Genomic DNA, 19,925 nt, shown 5'->3' with positions numbered 1-19,925 from the left:
CTCCTCTACCCAGTCTTTCCATCCTTCCTGAACCCAGCTCATCCCCACCATCTGCTTTGTCTCCACAAAATAGACTTTTGCTAACTAGAGGATGCAGAGAAAAACCTCAGAGCATTTCAGAGGGGGTATCAATACTAGGTGAGAGAGAAACCTGTTGCTGCACATCCTAGAACAGCAACGCATGCTGCTAGATTTAAAGCTACTTGCCTTCTGTCTCTTCTTGCCCCCAAAGGATAGCTTGGTAGTAATTCTTCCCTTACCACAGGCTAAAATGGATAATGGGTGGCAGAGGTACTAAGAAGCATATGACTGTGAACGCCAAGCCCTATGTAGAGAGTTACTCTAAACACTGTTGAGCAGACTTCCTCACATTCACCTAAATTATTCAGGTACTTTCTAAGAAAGATCTTCCTTTGCTTTCTCTCAAAAAAAAAAAAAAATGTTGAAAAAACAAATCAGTGTTTAAAAACCTGAAGACTTGAAACTTTATCATTCCACAGACAGCTCTGACCAGGTCCTAATCCTCTGTGCATCTTCCTCCTGAAATCAAGAGAGCCTTTGACAGAGCATCCACAGCTATGATCAGTCTTCGGCTAAATTTGCATAAGATTTCTAAAACAGGAACAGATCCTGACATGGGATGGACATTACAGCCTGCAAACTTTATACACAACACCCGACATAAGGGTAATTTTCTTTCTGATTTCTACCTGTAAAGGATAAAGAGCATCACGGAACTGATCAAGTTGTTTAATATAGTGGCAGCACAAATTTCAGAGCTGCAGGGACAAGCAGTGACAGAGTTAAAGAGAAAACTTTACCTGCCAACCAACCCTGTAATCCATCCGAAATAACACAGTTACATATTTGGCGTTGTGACAATTAGCACAAAGAATACACTACCAGGCTAACAAGATTTACCAGCAGAAACAAGGTGTGTCAGCAGCCTAGCAGCCTTCAACAGCATTTTGTCAATGGACGCTGCCAGGTTGGGTTTAGCACCATCTGTCCTGGTCAAAACAGTTACCTTTTTCTCAGGTCAAGATGCACAGACAAAACTTGAAGTAACTGAATGTCCTTAACAGTCTGGAGAACATGCTAACTTGGAGATGACCCCTTGACCAGCTACGCTCATCCATTTTATTTCAAGTACGACCGATAGTTCTCAATGTTCTCTTCTTGTAGTCTGCATACCAAGATGAATTGCCAAGCATGATTCTCCTTCAGGAGGCCAGCAAAGGCTTCTGTTTAGTTGCTTCCCTTCTCATTATGTACTACACAAAATCTAGAGGCATAGAACTGAGCTAAGGAACAAAGCAGCCAGGAAAAGATGAACGAACAAACCCACTACCCTCATCTTAACTGTCATCAAGGCATTTATACCACTCCAAATAGATTGCAACGCAAGGTGTGAGCTTTGCTTTTTAAACCGGTTTCATTACTTCTCCCAGCCTCCCCTATTTCTCAGTTTGGACAACAGCAGGCATTTACAGCAGCCCAACCAGCCGCATTATAAAGCATACATCTGAAATGAAGCTCAGGAAAAAATCTGCAGAGAGAACTAAGACTTAAAAATCCCATCTCATAGATGCATAGATGGTGTGTAGGAGGTGGAAAGAAGCACTGCTAAATCCGTTACCTTTCCTGTGAATGATAAGTGCACCACCCCTTCCAAAAATAGACTATGAAGGAAACATTATGCTGATGACCGTGAAAAGCAAGTTCACTACTCTGGTTTAGACAGCAGGTCAGCTGTACGTGAACACATGCCCTCCTTCAAAGCTACTAGATTAGCTATTACTTATTTTTTTAAAAAGGACACACAAAAAATTTATTGGAAATAATGATGTTTGGGGAAAAAAAAAGCCATCCTCATTTCAAGAGGCTGTTTTATAAATTCTAAGCTAACAAAAGGAAACAACTGACATGAACAAAGCTCCTAGTAGAAGTTTCCATCTTCTACCTGTTCGTCTGACAACCCTGTGCTACACTTTATTACAACAGCCATCACTAATCCTTCCTGCCCTCACGCTTTAAAGTTCTGTTATGCAAATATATGCTTGTAACGGGGCAGTACATAGCCTGTCTCCATGCTGTGGACAAGGAAGCACGTTTAGCTGCTAAATGCATTGGTCCAGCAACAAACACAGCAAATGCACTTCAGACAAACTTCTAAGACCACAGTAGCGATGAGGAGGAGAGGGGAACTCTTTCTTCCATCTGAGGATCTGTGCGAAACACATTCATATTTACATCACCTTTCCAGTGACTTTTCTCTTGACCTGTTAGAATAATTTTCTCCAGAGAGGGAAATTAATTCAGCCTTCAGCTCTGTTTGATCTCTGATCTTTCTTTACAAAATAATTTACATATGGTATGTCTATCTGAACTCTGTCAGTTATATCTTGAGGGATTTGTAAGATGAAATATTGCATGCACAAAATTAAAAGCGACCCAACCATTAAAACTGATGCTACTAGGAATCTGAAAGGAAACGTTTGTTCAGATCAACTACACAAAGCATTAGTTAAGTCAGACAGGGGTTAAACAAGCATCTTAGAGTGCAATTCTTACATGGCTAAGATATGCTGGGTGTTAAGTAATGAACCGAAGTGTTTGATGCCGCAGTGTAAGGTTATTATCTAATTGCCATAAGTATATTTATTAGGCAAAGCATAAGCGTTTCATGCGCACATTATCATCTATAAATTGCATTAGGGATATAAATTCTACCGAACTGGCCAGTGACTGCATACATGCTTAGAATTAAACCGCATATTTCAACACCTTTAAAGTATTAACTGATTATAAATTGTTAGCTTAATTAATTATAAATATTTCACATTAGAAGCAATTAGAAGCTCATAGTCAGTTCTCAATATTAGAACTGCTAACAGGTTTTACAGCTTCCAGCCTCCTTCCTAAAGGCTCACACAAAATTGAGAAGCTCCAAGTCTTAAAAGTGTTCTCTACCCTAGCTCTGCTGCCCTTGTAATTTCCTTCCCCTTTGCAAAATGCAAAGCACATTTTGCATTTCTAGCTGTAAAAATAATTTTCTTTAGATCTGACAGTTTGTTTCAACCACTGGCATCTTCCCTCCCTCAGCATGAATGGACACTCCTTGTTAGAAATACTGTCTCTATGGATAAGAACACATTTCTCATGAGTGACTCACCCTGACACCCTAACTGAATTTTTCACACCACTCCAGAGCACACCCTGCGGGCCCTAAAACCATCACAGGGAATTAGTAAGAAAAAAAACCCCCACGTATCTTCTTTACATATAATAGCACATGAAGAAAGGTTTACATTTTACAATAAAAAGGTATAGCAAAGGTTGGCCAAAAAAAGCATAGAGCCTTTGCTTTGTCCCACAGCCCCAGAGAAGAAATATGCGTGACTGACATAATACCAGCAAGGCATCAGCTCCTCTAGGCGATGCCCCTTCCACACAGGATGGAGTGGGAGGTGGGACAGAGGGATTAAGCAGCTTCAAAGGCACAAATCCTGTTCTATGTGCTTCTGAAGGAAGCGCAGTTACAGACTGCTCCTTTTTCTGTTCGTAGCTAGCCTACTAAGCAGGGCAAAAGGAGTTCTTTATTGGCTGTGTCTCCTCATTTTGAGCTTCATTTTGACTTTTCTGACCCAAGCCTAGCAAACCTCCTGGGCATGTGCTAACACAGCACAACCAAACAGCTCTGAAAGCTAAAACCAAAAGCTTGGAGGGCAATCAATATGTCCAATATGTTTCAGAATCGGGTTCTCTGCCTGCTTCACTCTTGCAAAAAGCATGGTTTTTTTAGAGGACAGCTTTAGCAGCTTACACCTCCAGTTTCCTCACAGGGAATATTTTGCATTAGACAAGCCACTGGCAAAAAAAGGTTTGCAATCTAAATTTTCAGATATATTTCTGAGACATTCAATGTAGCTTTCTCCAATAACAAATTCCAGCCTCCAGATATATCACGCAAGCTTTTGAAACACTGAGACAAGTACTTAAAAACTGAAAAATTATTACCAATAATCCTTATACAGGCCACTTAACGTTCCCTAAGGGACAGATTTAACACATCTGAAAGCAGGTGAGAGCCAGAAAGTTTAATGACAGTTTACTGTACAAAAGATGGGTCATCTCTTTTGTTATATGCTAGCAGCTTTGAAGAAGTCCCAGACATCAACAGGCTACATATAAGCTTTTATCTATTAACCCACAGATTCTTTAGGAAGTTCTATCAGTGGTCAAAATAGCCACCAAAATGATGTCTATCATATGCCACTGGTATTTGCTGATTATCACTAGTCCTCATATAAGCTTCCTTTCTACTAATAGTAGTAACAGCACTGCCAGTAATTAGGTAATCCTAATAAAAGCATTCTGCCTTCTTTCTTCTTCCCCTTCCTCTTAACCTACAGGTGGGGTTTATTTGTTTTTGGTTTTTAGGAGATGACATTGGATTGATATTCTGAAAATACATATTAATCTATTTCTCCACAGAGAGGTATTTCCTCCACACTTCAGTCCTGAATAATTTTGAAGTTTATACAACCCTCATCACTACATCAATCCAGGACCTCAATTTGCCACTTGTACCTATTAAGCATCCCACTGCAGTACTTTGCTGAATAGAGACTGGCAGACATAAACACACATTGCAGTGCTTTGCCAAAATGTCACTTCAGCACCATAAACTTTCATTGCTAGCTAAAAAAACTTGCCAGCTGCAACGTTTGGCTTTTACAATATCAGCAAATAGCACCAGCTATCATCACAAATCCTCTGAAGATAATGACTTCCAGATAGGCACTGAATGAATCACGTTTAAGTTCCTTACCTTCCAAGGCTTGCACACTTCATCTTGGCCAGCAGAGGAAAGGAACACTGAAACATGGCAGAAGATGCTAAGGAGACCGTTACTGTAACCCAGTAACGTTTGTAAGCCTATAAAACCTGTACCTTAAGTTGCACAAAAATGCCACTATTAAGTTTGCCCAACTATCATGGGTTACGTAAAACTATTTCCCATCTGAAACAGCTTAATCTTTCGTGCAACAGCGGGCAAGAACAGGAATAGTTGGCATGAATATGAATCATCCCCAAACGAACTTAAACATATTCCTCTCAGCAAGCAGCACCTTCCTGAATATTTAACATGGGATTGGCAACTATTTACAGCAGGGGGAAAAAAAAACCAAACCAACATTTCTCAGTACTGCATGAAGTCCCACAGATGGATGCATAGGAAAGACTGGGAGACAGTGAAACAGAACTGGTCCCACATTAGCCTGGGAGACTTGCATAAGGCAATGGCCGTACATACACAGGGGAGACAAACACAGCAGCCTGGAACGTGCTACAAGGGCATATTAGGTTAATTAGAAAGGAAACTGGAGATCGAGGATATAGGAGGTGGAAGGAGACCGGAGTAAAGAACGCAAGAGGGAGGAAAAAGAGCACAGACTGCAGACAAGCAAACCCTTATAATAAAAAGTCAGTCTCCAGGTAAAAGGATGGGGAGCATCTTTTGCTTCTCCCTTGCGAGTTAAAGAAATGAAAACTTGTGTTCTGCTATTTATAGATATTACAAATATTATCTCATTATCATGTCATATGAACAATTCCTAGTGGAGAATGTGTTCACCCTTCTATCAGCTAGCAAACAATTCTTGTTCTTGGAGACCACCGGAGATAGGCACATTCAGTTTAAGGATGAGGGTACTTTATTTCTCCAGGGTCAAAGCTAAATGTGTGGTTGAGCAATTGCTAGAAAACAAAGAGCAATATGATGCCACCCAAAAGCTCAACTTAATTCCTCCACAGGTAATTAGGAATACATTATGGTCAGAAGTAGTGAAGGCAGCAGGTAGACCCAGAACATCAGTCTGCACTAGAATGTTATCTCACAGCATGAAAGCCATTAGGAAACCAGGAAAACTCAGACATTTACATTAAACTTGCATTTGTTCCTGAATTAATGAAGAGCAATAACCTCCAGGATATTTAGATAATACTACATAAGTTTTCTTCCCTTGTGACTCAGCTCAAGCTCTGTTTGAGTCACAGATGTCAATGCATGGAAATGCTTTGACACAGAGAACATGGTCTTCCTTTAAGTACTGCTATTTTGCCCCCTGAGAAAAAATACTGACAACATGCCCCACAGCAGGAAAGGCATTTTCTCTGCTAACCAGGGCGGCCAAGCACAGGTTGCAATTCAAAATCCTCCCAGCACTTCAGCACTCTCTTCAACAAACACAGAAACTCTAGCACTCCTACCTGGAGTCATCCATCTTTCACCATCTTTTTTTTCCCTCGAGTATTGTTATTCTCTGTGCATATTCATCTCTATCTTGCCCAGCCTAATTTTAAATATTTCAAATAGTGGTGTTCAGAGTGAAATAAAATTAAGCTACTCATGTCCAGAATGTGCACATACCTGCCGAGAAGGAAGTGACAGGTAAGATCTTACCATAAAGCAAATGAAAGGTAGAAGAAAAACATGGGATTTCCTTGCTGGCTTTGTGACTTCTGTGGCCTTCCTATTTATCAACCTGTTTTCTGTGGGCCTCATTAGCCTATTTCACCAAATAAAGTTGCTTGTAAACATTGGAGCCTGCTTCAAGCACTCTGTACTGTTCTTTATGGTGCCATTATGCAGTATCAACATATACTAAGCTACATACATGGGGCTTGCCCATGTGGAAACACCAAAGGAAAACAGAACTGTATTAATGAAACTGCATTAAGTGGCCTCAACTGTAATTGTTGAATTTATTTTGAAAACAAATTACAAATCATTGAATCAAAGCCACTTGCATTCCAATACAGAGCATTCATACAGGATCGTAATGCAATTTCACAAGTCTACTGACATTCATACCTCTGTACAACCTAGATGATTCCTGAGCTTTCCCATCCAAAACACATGTGCACTGTCATGAGGGGGAGATTTGACTGTGTACATAAAGCAGATTCAAAACCTTAATATCGCCTACCTATGGGCGCCTTATGATTTATAAATCAGAGTTTCCTGTTTCAAGAATATGGAATAGCTTTACAGAATTGATTCATTACAGATGTTTTAATACAATACACCACCATTAATTCTGAGACCAGTAAGAAAGGCCCTACCAAAATAAATCACTCCAGCTACGCTACAATCAAAGAAAGATGTCAGTTCACTGACAGTCCCACTTCCTTCATGAATTCAAAGAAACGGCTAACAAATGCTTTCTCTTAAGAGGGGTCTTCTGTGATTCAGCTCCTGAGCAACGTGGATCCCCTAATAGGGAATCTCTCTCCTCATTCTTCCACTCTCAATCTATCTACATACATTAAAAAAGGAAACATTGCTAATTGCTGCTAAGTATCCTTTCTGTTTTGCAGCAGTCACTCATACATTATGCATAGATCAAGAAATAAAACGGTAAGGGAAAAAATAAAACCTATCTCAAACTATGTGCTCTTCATGTGTTATGATTTAAATAGGAATGTGAAAGCAAGTATTGTCTGATTGATGTTCAGTTGTGACTACCTGAGCAGGCCTTCTCCTATACATCATCTAAAACACTGTCTTCCTTGAGGAAGATTTACTGTCTGCTAGTTATCCTACCAGAAACCACAGTATGCAAGCTTTCCAAACCACTGCTGTAATTGCTCCTACAGACCAAGCAAGAGTGTCACATCAGAACCGTGGTCGGGCTCACCCTCAATAACCAAAAATCCCACCCTCTGCATTGAACCGCAAGGCAGAACTGGCACTGCTTGGCTCAAGCGTAGAGGGTTAGAACTCTGGCTGCTTGGCAGGTTTGCTAGGGATCTAGATTACATATATTTAATCATAAACTTATCCATTCTCTACTGTGACCTTATATTAAAGCCATAAATGGCAAGAAGTAGTTGAGGAGGGCAATTAGATGTTGCTGCACCCCTGCGGCCTGCTTGCTCTACGGCATCTACAAAAAAGCATCCATTCCAGAAGTTAATTGGGTGGAGGCTATTTCTGCATTTACCACACCAAAATCTTAGGGGAGATGAATAAACCTGCTATTCCAACAAAAGAACAACAGTTTAAGTCTCATGTAACTTGCACTTACTGTCCTGCTTTTCATTGGGGTCTATTAGCCTTTTGGGACATCAGCTGGCTAATAGCATAAAATGTAATGGAAAGGTGGAAAAACTCCCTAATTCCCTTTCTGAAGAAGGAAATTGGGTATCTCTGCTCAGTAGCTTTTCCTTTGTGTTTTTGAGCTAAGCTTTTCAAGATTAATTGACTCACCTACAGACTGGAAAGGAGACAGGGAACAGTGATCCTTCAATAAGCCAAGCATCCTGTACAGTGTGCTGAGCATAAAAATGGTCAGAAAACTAGGAGATATTCATATTCTATCAAAATGCATGGTTCCACCTAAACCCAAATTTTTGGCATGATTAGACCTATTTCTGGAACCTTATTTACAAAAAAGCACACTAAAACAGTCAGTTTTAAAACTTTCAAGAATTTTCCATGTGGCATGTCAGTATTATGGCACAGTAAGAAATAAAATATGCAAAATATATCTCAAAAAGATAAAAAAGACAAAATGAGAAAATGCCTCTCTGAGCTTTTTCAAGTACTAAGCAAGGCATTTATATTATATGCAGGTAGCAAGGGGACTACTAAAGCAGTGATGGGAACTTTAATGTTGGACATTTAAACTTTGGGACTGCTACCCAAGATCACTTCAGTAAAAGTCAAATGTCAATCCTAAGTTTCTGGTTATTTCCGCGTAAGATTTCTACAGAAGGATTTCTAAACCAATCTCTGCATTTTTAAAATTCAAAATGGAAAGTGCAGAAACTAAAGATTTCATATTCAGCTTTTTTTTTTTTTAAATTACAGGTGGTAATTAAAACTTCTTTGGGAACACTCAGGAATCAGTTCACAGAAAGACAAAACAGAAATCTTTGGAAGATGAGGTATTGCTTGCATTTCAAAAGTGGGCGTTTAATAAAGCAGAAGAGAAGCCTCCATTCTGCCACTGAAAGAGAGACAAATTTTCAGAGACACTTACAGGGTTTACATCCGTTCTCCCAATAAGACTGCCCAAATGAACAAATAATAGCTGGCTGGAGTACACTCTGATGCTGGGTGTCTTAATCAAAACTGAGTTGCTCTCATCTCATCAAAATTAAAAAGGTGTTTCATCATGTCTTTATTCTCAGCAGTGCACAATGTCTCATGGAGCTTCCCTGTAAAAAGGATGAAAAAGGCTCCTACATATTGGTATATTTGATTATGATGATTCCCCAAAGTGGATTCACCCTGGCTCTAAGCAATGTATAATGGTCCATGGTAAAAATCAGGTGTTCTTAAGACTAACTATTCTGGCCAAGAAAAGTAGTAAGACAAGAAATACCCTATACCTGTGGGGTCCACTGCGCTGAATGTTTATGCTAAGACTGTGTTTCAATTCTAAGGAGTCCCAGGAAATACAGGCTGGGAAGGAAGGGAAGAAGGTATAGCAAAGTTGCCATCGCCTTCATTCTTCTGTATTAATTTTCATATTAAATGCAATTAGCAAGGGCTTTTAGTTAAATAATATTTTCTATGGAAAAAAAATGCCTAATGCCCAAATTGACTGTCTTCCCACTTACAGTCATCTTTTTCTCTGAAAGCTTGGTAATTGAACCAATGAGCTATATTACCTGCTCTGTAAGTGTATTACCTATCTACATGTTATTTGCTACTGTAATTTTATGCTTGTGTTTACAGTGCTATTTACTGTAAACATGTTAAATTGAGACACTCTAGAAGGAAAAAGGCTTTAGCACATATAGATACCAAACGCGATCCATATAGATCATATGGATTCCAAACATGGTAAGGACAAGGCCTGCTATTCTATTTGCTTTAGTAAGATCTACAGCACACAAAAATCTATATTTTTGCATGGTACTCAAAGTACCTTGAGGTTTCAGCTTGACTAGGGATTTTGGTGCTAAAACAGTATAAACAAAATTATTCACCATAGAAATCATAGAACTTACCAACTGATTTATTCTTGAGATGCTATAGAACCAAATGACATGAATTTAGTGAGGTTAAGAACTTCAATTAGTTAATTACCTATCTGAAAATAATAAACTTCATAATCCATATTTTGTTCTCAGGCATATTATACACTAGATATTCACTAGCTAGTACCCTTCCACACTATCTGGATTTATACGTTCATGCTGAGCTGAAAATATAATATTCAAAGGTTTCCACAGCTTTCTTAACTTAGTAAAAAACACGTTCATTTCTACAGTAAATGCAATTATCATTAATCTTCCTTTTTTTTAGCTCAATTAATTTAGAAGCACACTCACACTGTACACAGAAATAAAACATGCACAGACACAGAGTAAAATTAAAATAAATGTTTTATCTGTATAACCCAGTACTTCAGCTTATCTTCTCTTAACAGAGGGAAGAAAGCATGAAAGAGAGAAGCAACTTCTTTTCTGCTTCCAGGAAGAGTCCCAATGATTATAAATAACAGTATTATTACGGGCAGGTTTTAAAATTAGGCTCAAATTTACAACTAGTTTATAAAGACTTAATCCATTTTTAATAGGCTGTATGCTAAATGCTAGTGTCCATCAGAAAATTTGTGAGTAGATGCATGCTGGCAACGCATGAAAACTTTTGGAATCTAAATAATCTTAAGAATTGTTTTGTCACTTATTAAAATGCTACTTGCAGTATGTTAACCCTTTTATAATTAATTCAAGCCTACTAACTGCCACTACCCTTGCTGTGTTAAGCAGTGAGTTTCTGCCAAGGCATAAATCCCCCAGGCAGTCTTCAGATAGGCACTATCAAGTCAGCCCTGTCACTCACTAGTCTCAGCTGTCACTCCGCACTGCCTGCTCACACTGGCTGTGGGGCAGGCAGGTGACGGAGTGGTGTGACAGCAGCCCTCCAGCCCGGCCTCAGTTGGATGGTTAAACCTGTGCTTCATGGTCCAAAGCATGCCAGTATTAAAGGCTGCACTAGGCAACCTCGGACAAACTTCTCGAGAAAGCATTTTACCCATAATCTCCTTAGTATTTCCTTTGCATAAATATTGTTGTACCCACAGGTGAAGAAACACTACGACTGTTTTCAATTAGTTGACAGTCAAGACCAGACTTCCATCACGGCACAAGAAAAATACCAGTCACCGTGCAAGATTGCAGGCTCTCACACAGGCGAGAAGATCCCTAGTAGCAGATCCCAGCAACGACCATTAGTTTAGATGGGCTTCCAGACACATGTTTGGAAACAGCTGATCCCAGCAAGGAGTTGGACTCGATGATCCTTATGGGTCCCTTCCAACATGGGATATTCTATGATTCTATATTTATTTCAGTCCCTGATCCTGTAATTGATGGCAAATAAGCAAACTCCTCCAGTTGCATGGAGGTTGAGTTCATAGCAGTTCACAGAATAATTCGGGTTGGAAGGGCCTCAGGAGGTCACTGCTTGCTACGTTCAGTTAGAGGATTTGGACTCGATTATGTGGGTCCATGCGAACTGGAAGAAATAATTTGTCACAAGTTTAGAAGCCAACTAAAATAACAGATTATTGGCTAATGCCTTTCAGCCTTCTGTGGAAAAATAGCCTGTAATCATGCTTCTATCCACTTTCAATGGATATGCTTCATTTGCAATTCCCTGTCAAATCCCATGACTTGCTTACACTGTGTAAGCAAGGTAAGTGTTCATCTTGCACATGGGATACCCAGCCATTTGCTTTAGGACAACTCCAAATAGATGTCCATAGGAAGAATAATCTGCCAAAGGCACTGGCTAGCCATGCTGAAGCTCAAGGAATGAATTTGCTAGTCGTGGTCTCTTATTCCCAGTTTAGAGGAGACTAGCGATATCGCAGCCTTAAAAGACATAACCTTACAGAGATAAAATACACAAAGTTACACTGATATTTTGATTGTGTGCCTGATTGGCACCTTCTCTTATTTCAGAAAGACTCACCCTGTTTCCTGCAAGGGACCCGTGTCTCACCGGTATTCTGAATGCCCACGCCTGGTCCCCACCCAACTGTCAGTTTACCCAGAAAATCCAAGCAAAAAATCTCTCTCATGTGCCTCTGAACTGCACAGAATGCAAAAACATTAGGTTTTAGAATGTCTTTACACAATTCAATTTTGATTTTAACACTTTTGAAATGGTTATTCATCCCTTGCAAAACCAGTAAGAGACAGAGATGCAGAGCAGTCCGCTAGGAGCCGTAGATACTAATCAGCTAGGTGGCCATACTGCGTAGATAACAGAGAATCCCAGTCTAAAAATGCCAGTATCAAGAATCAAATGAATGGTTTTGCATATCTAAAGAACAAAGCACCAGTTCAGAATAATGATGCTATTTATAGGGCTGTGGAATAATATGCATATGCATTATGGATATTCTTTAACTTCACAGATGTGATTTTATTCTGTTACAGCCATCATGACTCATATTTAAGACTAACAATATACAAAACAGAATTAAATGAAAGTCAGCAGAGATTTGCGTCATACTTTATGAGGATCAATGTGTATATATTAACATTAAGATAAAAAAATATTAGGTATGGCCAATACTAAAGTAGGTAATTGCGTATTACAGCAATGATGATCCTTATGACGCTGAGTTTGAAGAGCTATGAACAGAAGAGAATATTCTCAGCGTAAAACTACAAAAGAGCTTTAGCAGAAACTAGGGGCATAGACTACTGTGGCCAGGCCATACTCATGTATCCCCTGGCAGTTTATTAGATACTCGATTTTGTAAATCTTCAACATAGCTTTTACAATGGGCCATGGCCACGTTTTACTTATAGCTGAACAAAAAAAAAGGACTAGCAGCACCCCCCCCTCCCCGGAAAACTGCTTTGAAAGAGAACAAAACCACTTGTGAGATGTTTTCAAGACCAATCCACCATGGTGGAGTGAATGCCTACCACAATGTAATACCCCTTTTTCCCCCCCACAAACTGAAGCACCAAGCAGATTTGCCAGACAGACAGGAATACACTTCAGTAACAGATAAGGATTAAAAAAAGAGTTTAAGGATTCAATTTTAACAGCTCCTGTGGACACTAACTGGAAATAAGATACACCATAGAACTTCTTCATGCTAAATCCATATGACATGCATATTTTTGTGCAAATACTAATATTATTCATAATTCTATTTTTTTCTAGCACCTAAATGTTCATACAGAAAACAGTGCAAAAGGAGGTATTTGTCTCTTCTGGGTTATTTTTGTGTCCAAACAACACTATACACATTTTGGAAAGCATCATTCCCACCAGCTATCTGGGGTCACTTTTCACCTAGTGTAAGTGGAAGAATATGACTGCAGTGTACCAGCAACAGAAGTGTAGTAACTCATGGTATTGTGCAAATACTTAATGTTCACCTCAGTGCTGGAATAAAAATATCTACAGGGTGTTTTTTAGGATGAGCTAGAGCAAATTTAATCTGAAGAGTTCAGAATAGTTGGAGGCATTTTTGAGTTCATGTCACTATATTCATGGAAGATAGTGACTCTCCAGCTAAATCTTGACTTTAGATGCAATGTATCTAACCAGTCAGTGGATTGGTACACGATCCCTTCTGCTGTTCATCTGCAGGGGATACAAATTTTGCTGTTAAACCTGAGGTTTGCTGTTTGACCTTTCAGCTCTAGCGGGTTGCTTTTCAATCCTGAGTTATTTGGAAAAATAGTTATCTTCCCTTTCAACTGTACAGCGATCCTACAGCCGCTGGCCCCCACTGGAGGCAGCTGAGTTCAGAATCACCACTAGATCACACTTTAAACAGTGATCCAAATTTGTTAAGACTTTTCTGAATAGCAAAGCTAGATGTCCAATCGTACTCAAGTTCCCAAATCCTGCAGGTCACTCAAAATACAAGCTATAAACAGCAGATACTTCCTTTGCTGTTCGTTTGTTTAGCGTAACACAAATCATCCTGCACTCATACCACTGACAGACACAAAAGAAAACACTCCATTTGCCCTTCAGTTCAGAGAGGCCGCTCATCGTTCACTTCCTCATCTGGAAAAGACTGTAAACAAACCAACCTGTTTGGCCAACTGATCCTTCTTCACCAAGCCAGTGGCTGCAGCAATGTTCCCTGCTCCTTCCACTGTCTTCTGGGCCACCGCCGTCACTCCTGTCACCACAGCTCCCCCAACATTAGACACTTGCTCTTTGGTCTTCTCAGCCACTGAGAAGCAGAAGATGGAAAAACACATTACGGCTCTGGGGGCTGTAAGTTTTTCAGAGAATCGTATCTATCACTGACAGCCCAACATCATGAAGAGCCATAAGGCCATTACACTTCGTGCACCCCAAGCGGATCTTAAGAAGTAAGACTATCCATCTGGTAACACTGGAGCAACAGAGGTAAAAATAGGTCTTATTTGCGGCTCAATTTCTTTCACATGGGAGACATTGGACATTTTCATTCACGTCTAGTTGTACTTTAGCAATGAAAAGTCATTACTTAAGGGCCCTTATTATGCCCAACTCACTGTGTAATGTGTAATAATTGCATTCAATATATCCCAGTTTGTAAATGCATTCCAATTAGTCCACCAAACACTTACTGCATGTTACAGGGCAAGGAAGAGAATATTGTTTACATTAGACTCAAAATCCATTAATTAGTCTTTTATTTTTTAAAATATACTTGATTAATAAGCAGAGCTACTGTTGCTCAGAGAATTTCTAACACAACCTTTTATCTGGTTCTCTAAGATTTTCGCCCCACTGCTGATGTGTCCATCCATAACATACTAATCTACAAAAAGACTGAATGCCAAAGATGCCTAGGCAAACTGAATTAATAGCTAACTTCCAAGCCCCAGGGAAACAACAACTCATTTAGCCTACATATACATCAATGGTTGCCATTCTACCTTTCAGAATATTACTGGGTTCTTTCCGCTCCTTCATCCCCAAGGGCTCTTTCTGACAGCAGCCTGCACTATAGTGAAACTGCTCTAAGAAAAGAGATGGGATGACTTCATGCCTTAAAGTTACATGGCCAGATTTTCAGAAAAAAAACCCCCGCATTTACTCATCTAAACAAGGGACAGTTCTTCAAAAACATCCACTGGACAGCTTTGTAGTTCTAACTAATCCTATAGTTTCCTTCAGCCCAAATCCCATCTGATCCACAAAATTTATTCATAGCTCTATTTGCACCCTTTATGAGCACGGGATGGATTCTACTTGGCAGATAGGCCACCCTTTCAGAGACTTTTTTGGGAAGCGCACATGAAGAGAAGACTTTCTATGGATAAATTAGATTTCTTTAATGCCTTACATAAAGAATATCAGTTGTCCATATCACAGGGCACAGAGCAGAGATTGCTATGATTGACAGTAATAAAAATCACATATCAGGCACATTGTTTACCTTTCTAGCTTCTTCCTAATTGTTGTTATTTAAAGACCCAAATAATAAATATCTGCTGACTGAAAATGGAGGCAGATCATTTAGCACTCATTCTAACTAACTTAAAGTGAAAAATTAGTAACCCATTGAGCATTATCTCTATTATGACCAAAACCAGAAGCTTTCATTATAGAGCAGGACAACAATGGACTATATATTGTCTGAAACTAGAAACAGAAAAACAGCCTGTTCCAAAGATCTTTCAACCTATACATGCTAATAAGATATAAATCCACAAGAAATTTCATTGTATCCATCCAGTACTCTATGGCCATGTTTTTTCCAGAAAAAAAGTAAAAAATGGGTTTTGCTGAAAAGCAAATGTTGCCCTCAGGGAAGGTTTGACATAGTGCAGGAAGATATCTATTAAGATGCCCTATTTCATTATTACCACCTACAGACTACAAAAGCTCTGGATCCTACACATGAAGTCTATATAGAAAGTTTTTCACTAGTTCTTGCAAACGCATAGCTCAAGGTTGTGTCCTAGTAACACGTTATATCTTCCAAAGAATATTAAGATCTGATTGTGCACAGAGTCGTTCAGAAACAAACTGAGTAACACTATGAGATGGAAACTTGTGAACACTTTCATATTATTTAGAATAGCAAGAAGAAATCTCAAACAGAGCTATGTAAAGAAGTAGCGTCTTGCAAAAATATGCTTTAAGGTAAGTAATATTCTCCAACAAAAAAAAAAAAAAAAAGAGATGTGTTTTGGGTAAGTTTCAGTATTGCTTTTTATTTTTTGTCTGTCATTTCTTTTCTGGGAGAGAAGGAAAAAGAAAACAAACCCAACAGAAGATATATACATCAAGGTCCTTTTTTATGTATATATTTTTTCTTCGGGGTTTGTTTTTTTAAAGGAAGTGACATACACTGTTTTGAAAACTCCTTCTTCCAAAATAAGTTGAATGGCAGAACATTTAAAACAGACAAATTCAGCAGGCTTGATGCTGACAAAGGATCACATGCTCAGCCACTCTTAAGCAGACTCCTCCCTTCTGATAAAATGATAAAGCATGGCTGCACTGTGTTCACTGTCAATAGTCATAACTAGTTTCATTATCTCAAGATCTTAAAAAAATGCACCTCAAAAGCAAAATTGTGAAGAAATAGAGTGAAATTGGGTGCACTGTGGATGCTGCAATATAAAACACCTAACTCCTGATGCCACTATTAAAATCCCATTTCTCAGATTATGTTGTCATGGCAAGTACGACCACCTACCAAGAGCAACTATCCAGTGGCTGCTGTTCCCACTATTGAAGCATTTCGGGAAAGCTCTGTCTGAAGCCTATTTTCTCCTCCCAGAAACACATTACCCTAGGAAAGGCATGGTACATGCAAACAAAACAAAAAAGCAAAGAATCAGGCTGCTAGCACTGTTACTGGCACAACAACAAGATACCTGATAAAAGCAGTAACAAAAGCAGTATATTTAAGATTGCTTCTATTTCAGACATAGCCTAAGAAAGCTGACACAGAAGGTAGCATGAAAGATCTCTCATACACTGCTTCAGAAATCAGAGCCATGACAATAAATCCGGTAAACTACACACATAGCACAGATTTGCAAAAGCACTCATACTAGTAGGAGAGAGTCTTCCTTCCTGTCTCTATGGAATACATAGACACCATCAAAGTCCCTATTACCAGAGTGGTAATATTACCTATTCACACTGGTACCTATTACCAGTCCCTATTACCAAATATAATAAATAAGCTCCAGCTTGGTGACCCTTCAGCTCTGGAACCCTAGTGACAGGAGAAATAAAAACAAAATAGGTTTCCAGTCTCATATTTTATTGCTTACACTAAGTAGTAACAGGGGAAAAGCTTTAAGTGCGCACAAAGAAATCAGTTCAGAATGCAGGGGATTGATACCAACTAATTAAATTAATCTGAATACCAGGTTGTTTAATGATCTTAAGCCATTAAGTCTTTGTAAAGCTGATGTCTGCTTTGCATCACAGTGCTGAGAAACAGAGTAAACCAGCTTCTGCAAAGCTCTGCCATGCTATGGCCTGATTACTTCTGTCCATCTATGCCGAGACTGTCCATTCCAGTAAACGATCCTGGGATTGCGTACAATGCCCATGCCAAGGCTAACTTTGAAACTGAAGTTCTAATGCTGACTATAGCACTGTGCAAAAATTATTAGCATTGAAGCTTTTTTCCCCTACTTATTACAGACAACTGTAACATACGATATCAATGAGAAACCTTTGGAGCAATTCAAAATGAGAACTAGTTGCTTTTAATTTTGAACAATAAAAGTGGATGAAAACCACAGGGTTTCTCTGAATTAATGAAATTACTCTTACTGCACTAAAAATACTTTTGAATATATATTTCAGACAACAAGGTTGCCTTAGGTACTTGAAGAATTCGTTTACAAAGAAGCCATAAATACATTGGGGGTTCTTTAATTCATACAATTTACTGTAAGGTACCCGATGGAGTTAAAACAAACACAACAAATACCAGTGACTAAGAATGTTAAAAAATACAAGAGTGATCAGATAAAAGAATTAAGCAAAACACTTGACTATGGTTCATAACTGTCAATATTGTATCTTAACTCAGCTTCAGGAAACAGTCAGGTCGTTGAAGTATCAAGGGCTTTTTGGCCCTGATCTTTCGTACAAACCAGTGCTTTACTTTGATTATCAGGATATGGACCGTAAATATTTAATCTTTGATACTGTACATTTCTCGATACTTATCCCTGGGAGATAAGCAAGACGGATGAATTATGCATTTAGGGTCAAAGGCCAGTAGACATGTTAATTAGGCAGGCGAGTCAGATACGCAAGCTAACACCCCATAAAACCAATAAGCAAAGCTGCTTCATCTTCCGAAGTTCTGAGAATGGGTGACCTGATGAATAACATGCTCGCCGTATTCCTGTGAATCACAGCCTGGTATCCTCATTTTAGAGTGTCTCGATGCCAGTAAACCTGGTACCATCAGGTCATACTTTGTTTAAAGCAAGAAACATCTCAGTCCAGTATTTCTGCATTTGGAAAGCAACTGACCGAAAAGCGTATTTAGTTGTTCAGCACTTTGAGGTGTGTCAGCTCCCAGTCCCTTCACCAGCAAAGGGTTTTAAACCACAAACTATTAAAAAATAGCAAAACTAGCAAGACCTTGGAAGTCAGACAGTAAGAAAGGACTGACTGCACAACTGTGAACACACACTCATTTTGATCTGTGATTCTAGTTTGCATTTGACTGTCTCCAACCTCTTGAATCATTTTTATTCACGTAACAAAACGTGTTATTTCACCTCAGGTTTCACATGATATTAACACCCTGGTGCATCATAAGATCACCAGAGCTGGCGAACTCCTAGTCTTATGAAGAGAGACAAGTAGGTCTTTACAGGTGCCCTAAAAGGCTGTTTTGTCACATCAATTTTAATAGCATTGATTTAAATGGATTTGATTTCTAAGACAACTTCACTAGCATTTCTCAGTGTCTTCATATTACATCTCATAGCATCGCTACAGTGAACCCAAATCTGTTTTTACCTACCTTCTCTGCTTGCCAGAGCAACTCTTCATAGACTTGCAGTTTTTTAAATTTTATTTTTAAAATATGTACCCAAGCAATTCCTCTGTTCTTACACTACCAAGCCCATACTGTTTCATTTTAGAAACCATGCTCCCTGTATTTTGCATTAGGTCTCCTCTTCTCACTGCCACATTTCAACCTGCATGTCCTCTATTCATTTTCCATTTTCATTCAACAGCCGAACTCCTTTCAAACAGTTTAATAGGCCAGAAGGAAGCAAACTGTGGCACGGAACCCATTATTCCCAAGCTTTGGGTGTTTCACTTTGTGTCATCCGTTTCCTAAAGTTGGTGAGGAGTGACCACTGTTTTGCCTAAAATTTGCAGTAACTTTTCTGAATTTAACATCTTTTCAAACCTGTCAAAAATTCTATTCATCTACTTAAAATTTCCTGTCTCACTACACATACTGCAATCAGATAAAGATGGATACTCACAGCATTCGGGACCAGGTGTTTCTCTCAGGAGGAGGGAAAGAAATTCCTCACTAAGCTAGCCTACTAGAGAGTCCCAGTGCTTCAGGAAGTTTCATACATGTGCAAATACCCTTGACTTATTCTACCACAGCCCAGCTTGGTGAACATCACCTCCATTAACTTGCTTGCTAGTGCTGTCAGTTGCTGTTCCCACATCTGTGATATTAGATATATGTGCTTCATTCTACTGCAATCCTCTACTGGTTATGGTAATGATCCCTCTGAATATTTCTCTTAATTGAGGTCTAACAAGCTGAGATTTCAAGCCTCCTAACAAGAACATGCATGTTTAGCCTGAGGCTCAACTCTGAAGGACTATCATAGATGCTCAGTTTTGTTACTAAAAATACTCTTGACTGACTTCTCAATCATTTATTTGTGTTGTGATATTA

General features: G+C 39.1%; 1 protein-coding gene across 1 annotated transcript in view; it reads right to left on the bottom strand.

Annotated features, from left to right (window-relative positions):
- Positions 1 to 19,925, bottom strand: part of SNCA (synuclein, alpha (non A4 component of amyloid precursor)) — a 68,174-nt gene that overhangs the window by 38,549 nt on the left and 9,700 nt on the right. The window contains exon 3 of the mRNA XM_009329763.1: positions 14,098 to 14,243. Coding sequence (XP_009328038.1) covers positions 14,098 to 14,243 — 146 coding nt within the window. The remainder of the gene's footprint in view (positions 1 to 14,097; positions 14,244 to 19,925) is intronic.

This window comes from Pygoscelis adeliae, unplaced genomic scaffold (assembly GCF_000699105.1).
Source record: "Pygoscelis adeliae isolate BGI_AS28 unplaced genomic scaffold, ASM69910v1 Scaffold67, whole genome shotgun sequence".
Lineage (NCBI taxonomy): Eukaryota > Metazoa > Chordata > Aves > Sphenisciformes > Spheniscidae > Pygoscelis > Pygoscelis adeliae.
This window is presented reverse-complemented; position numbering and strand designations above follow the sequence as displayed.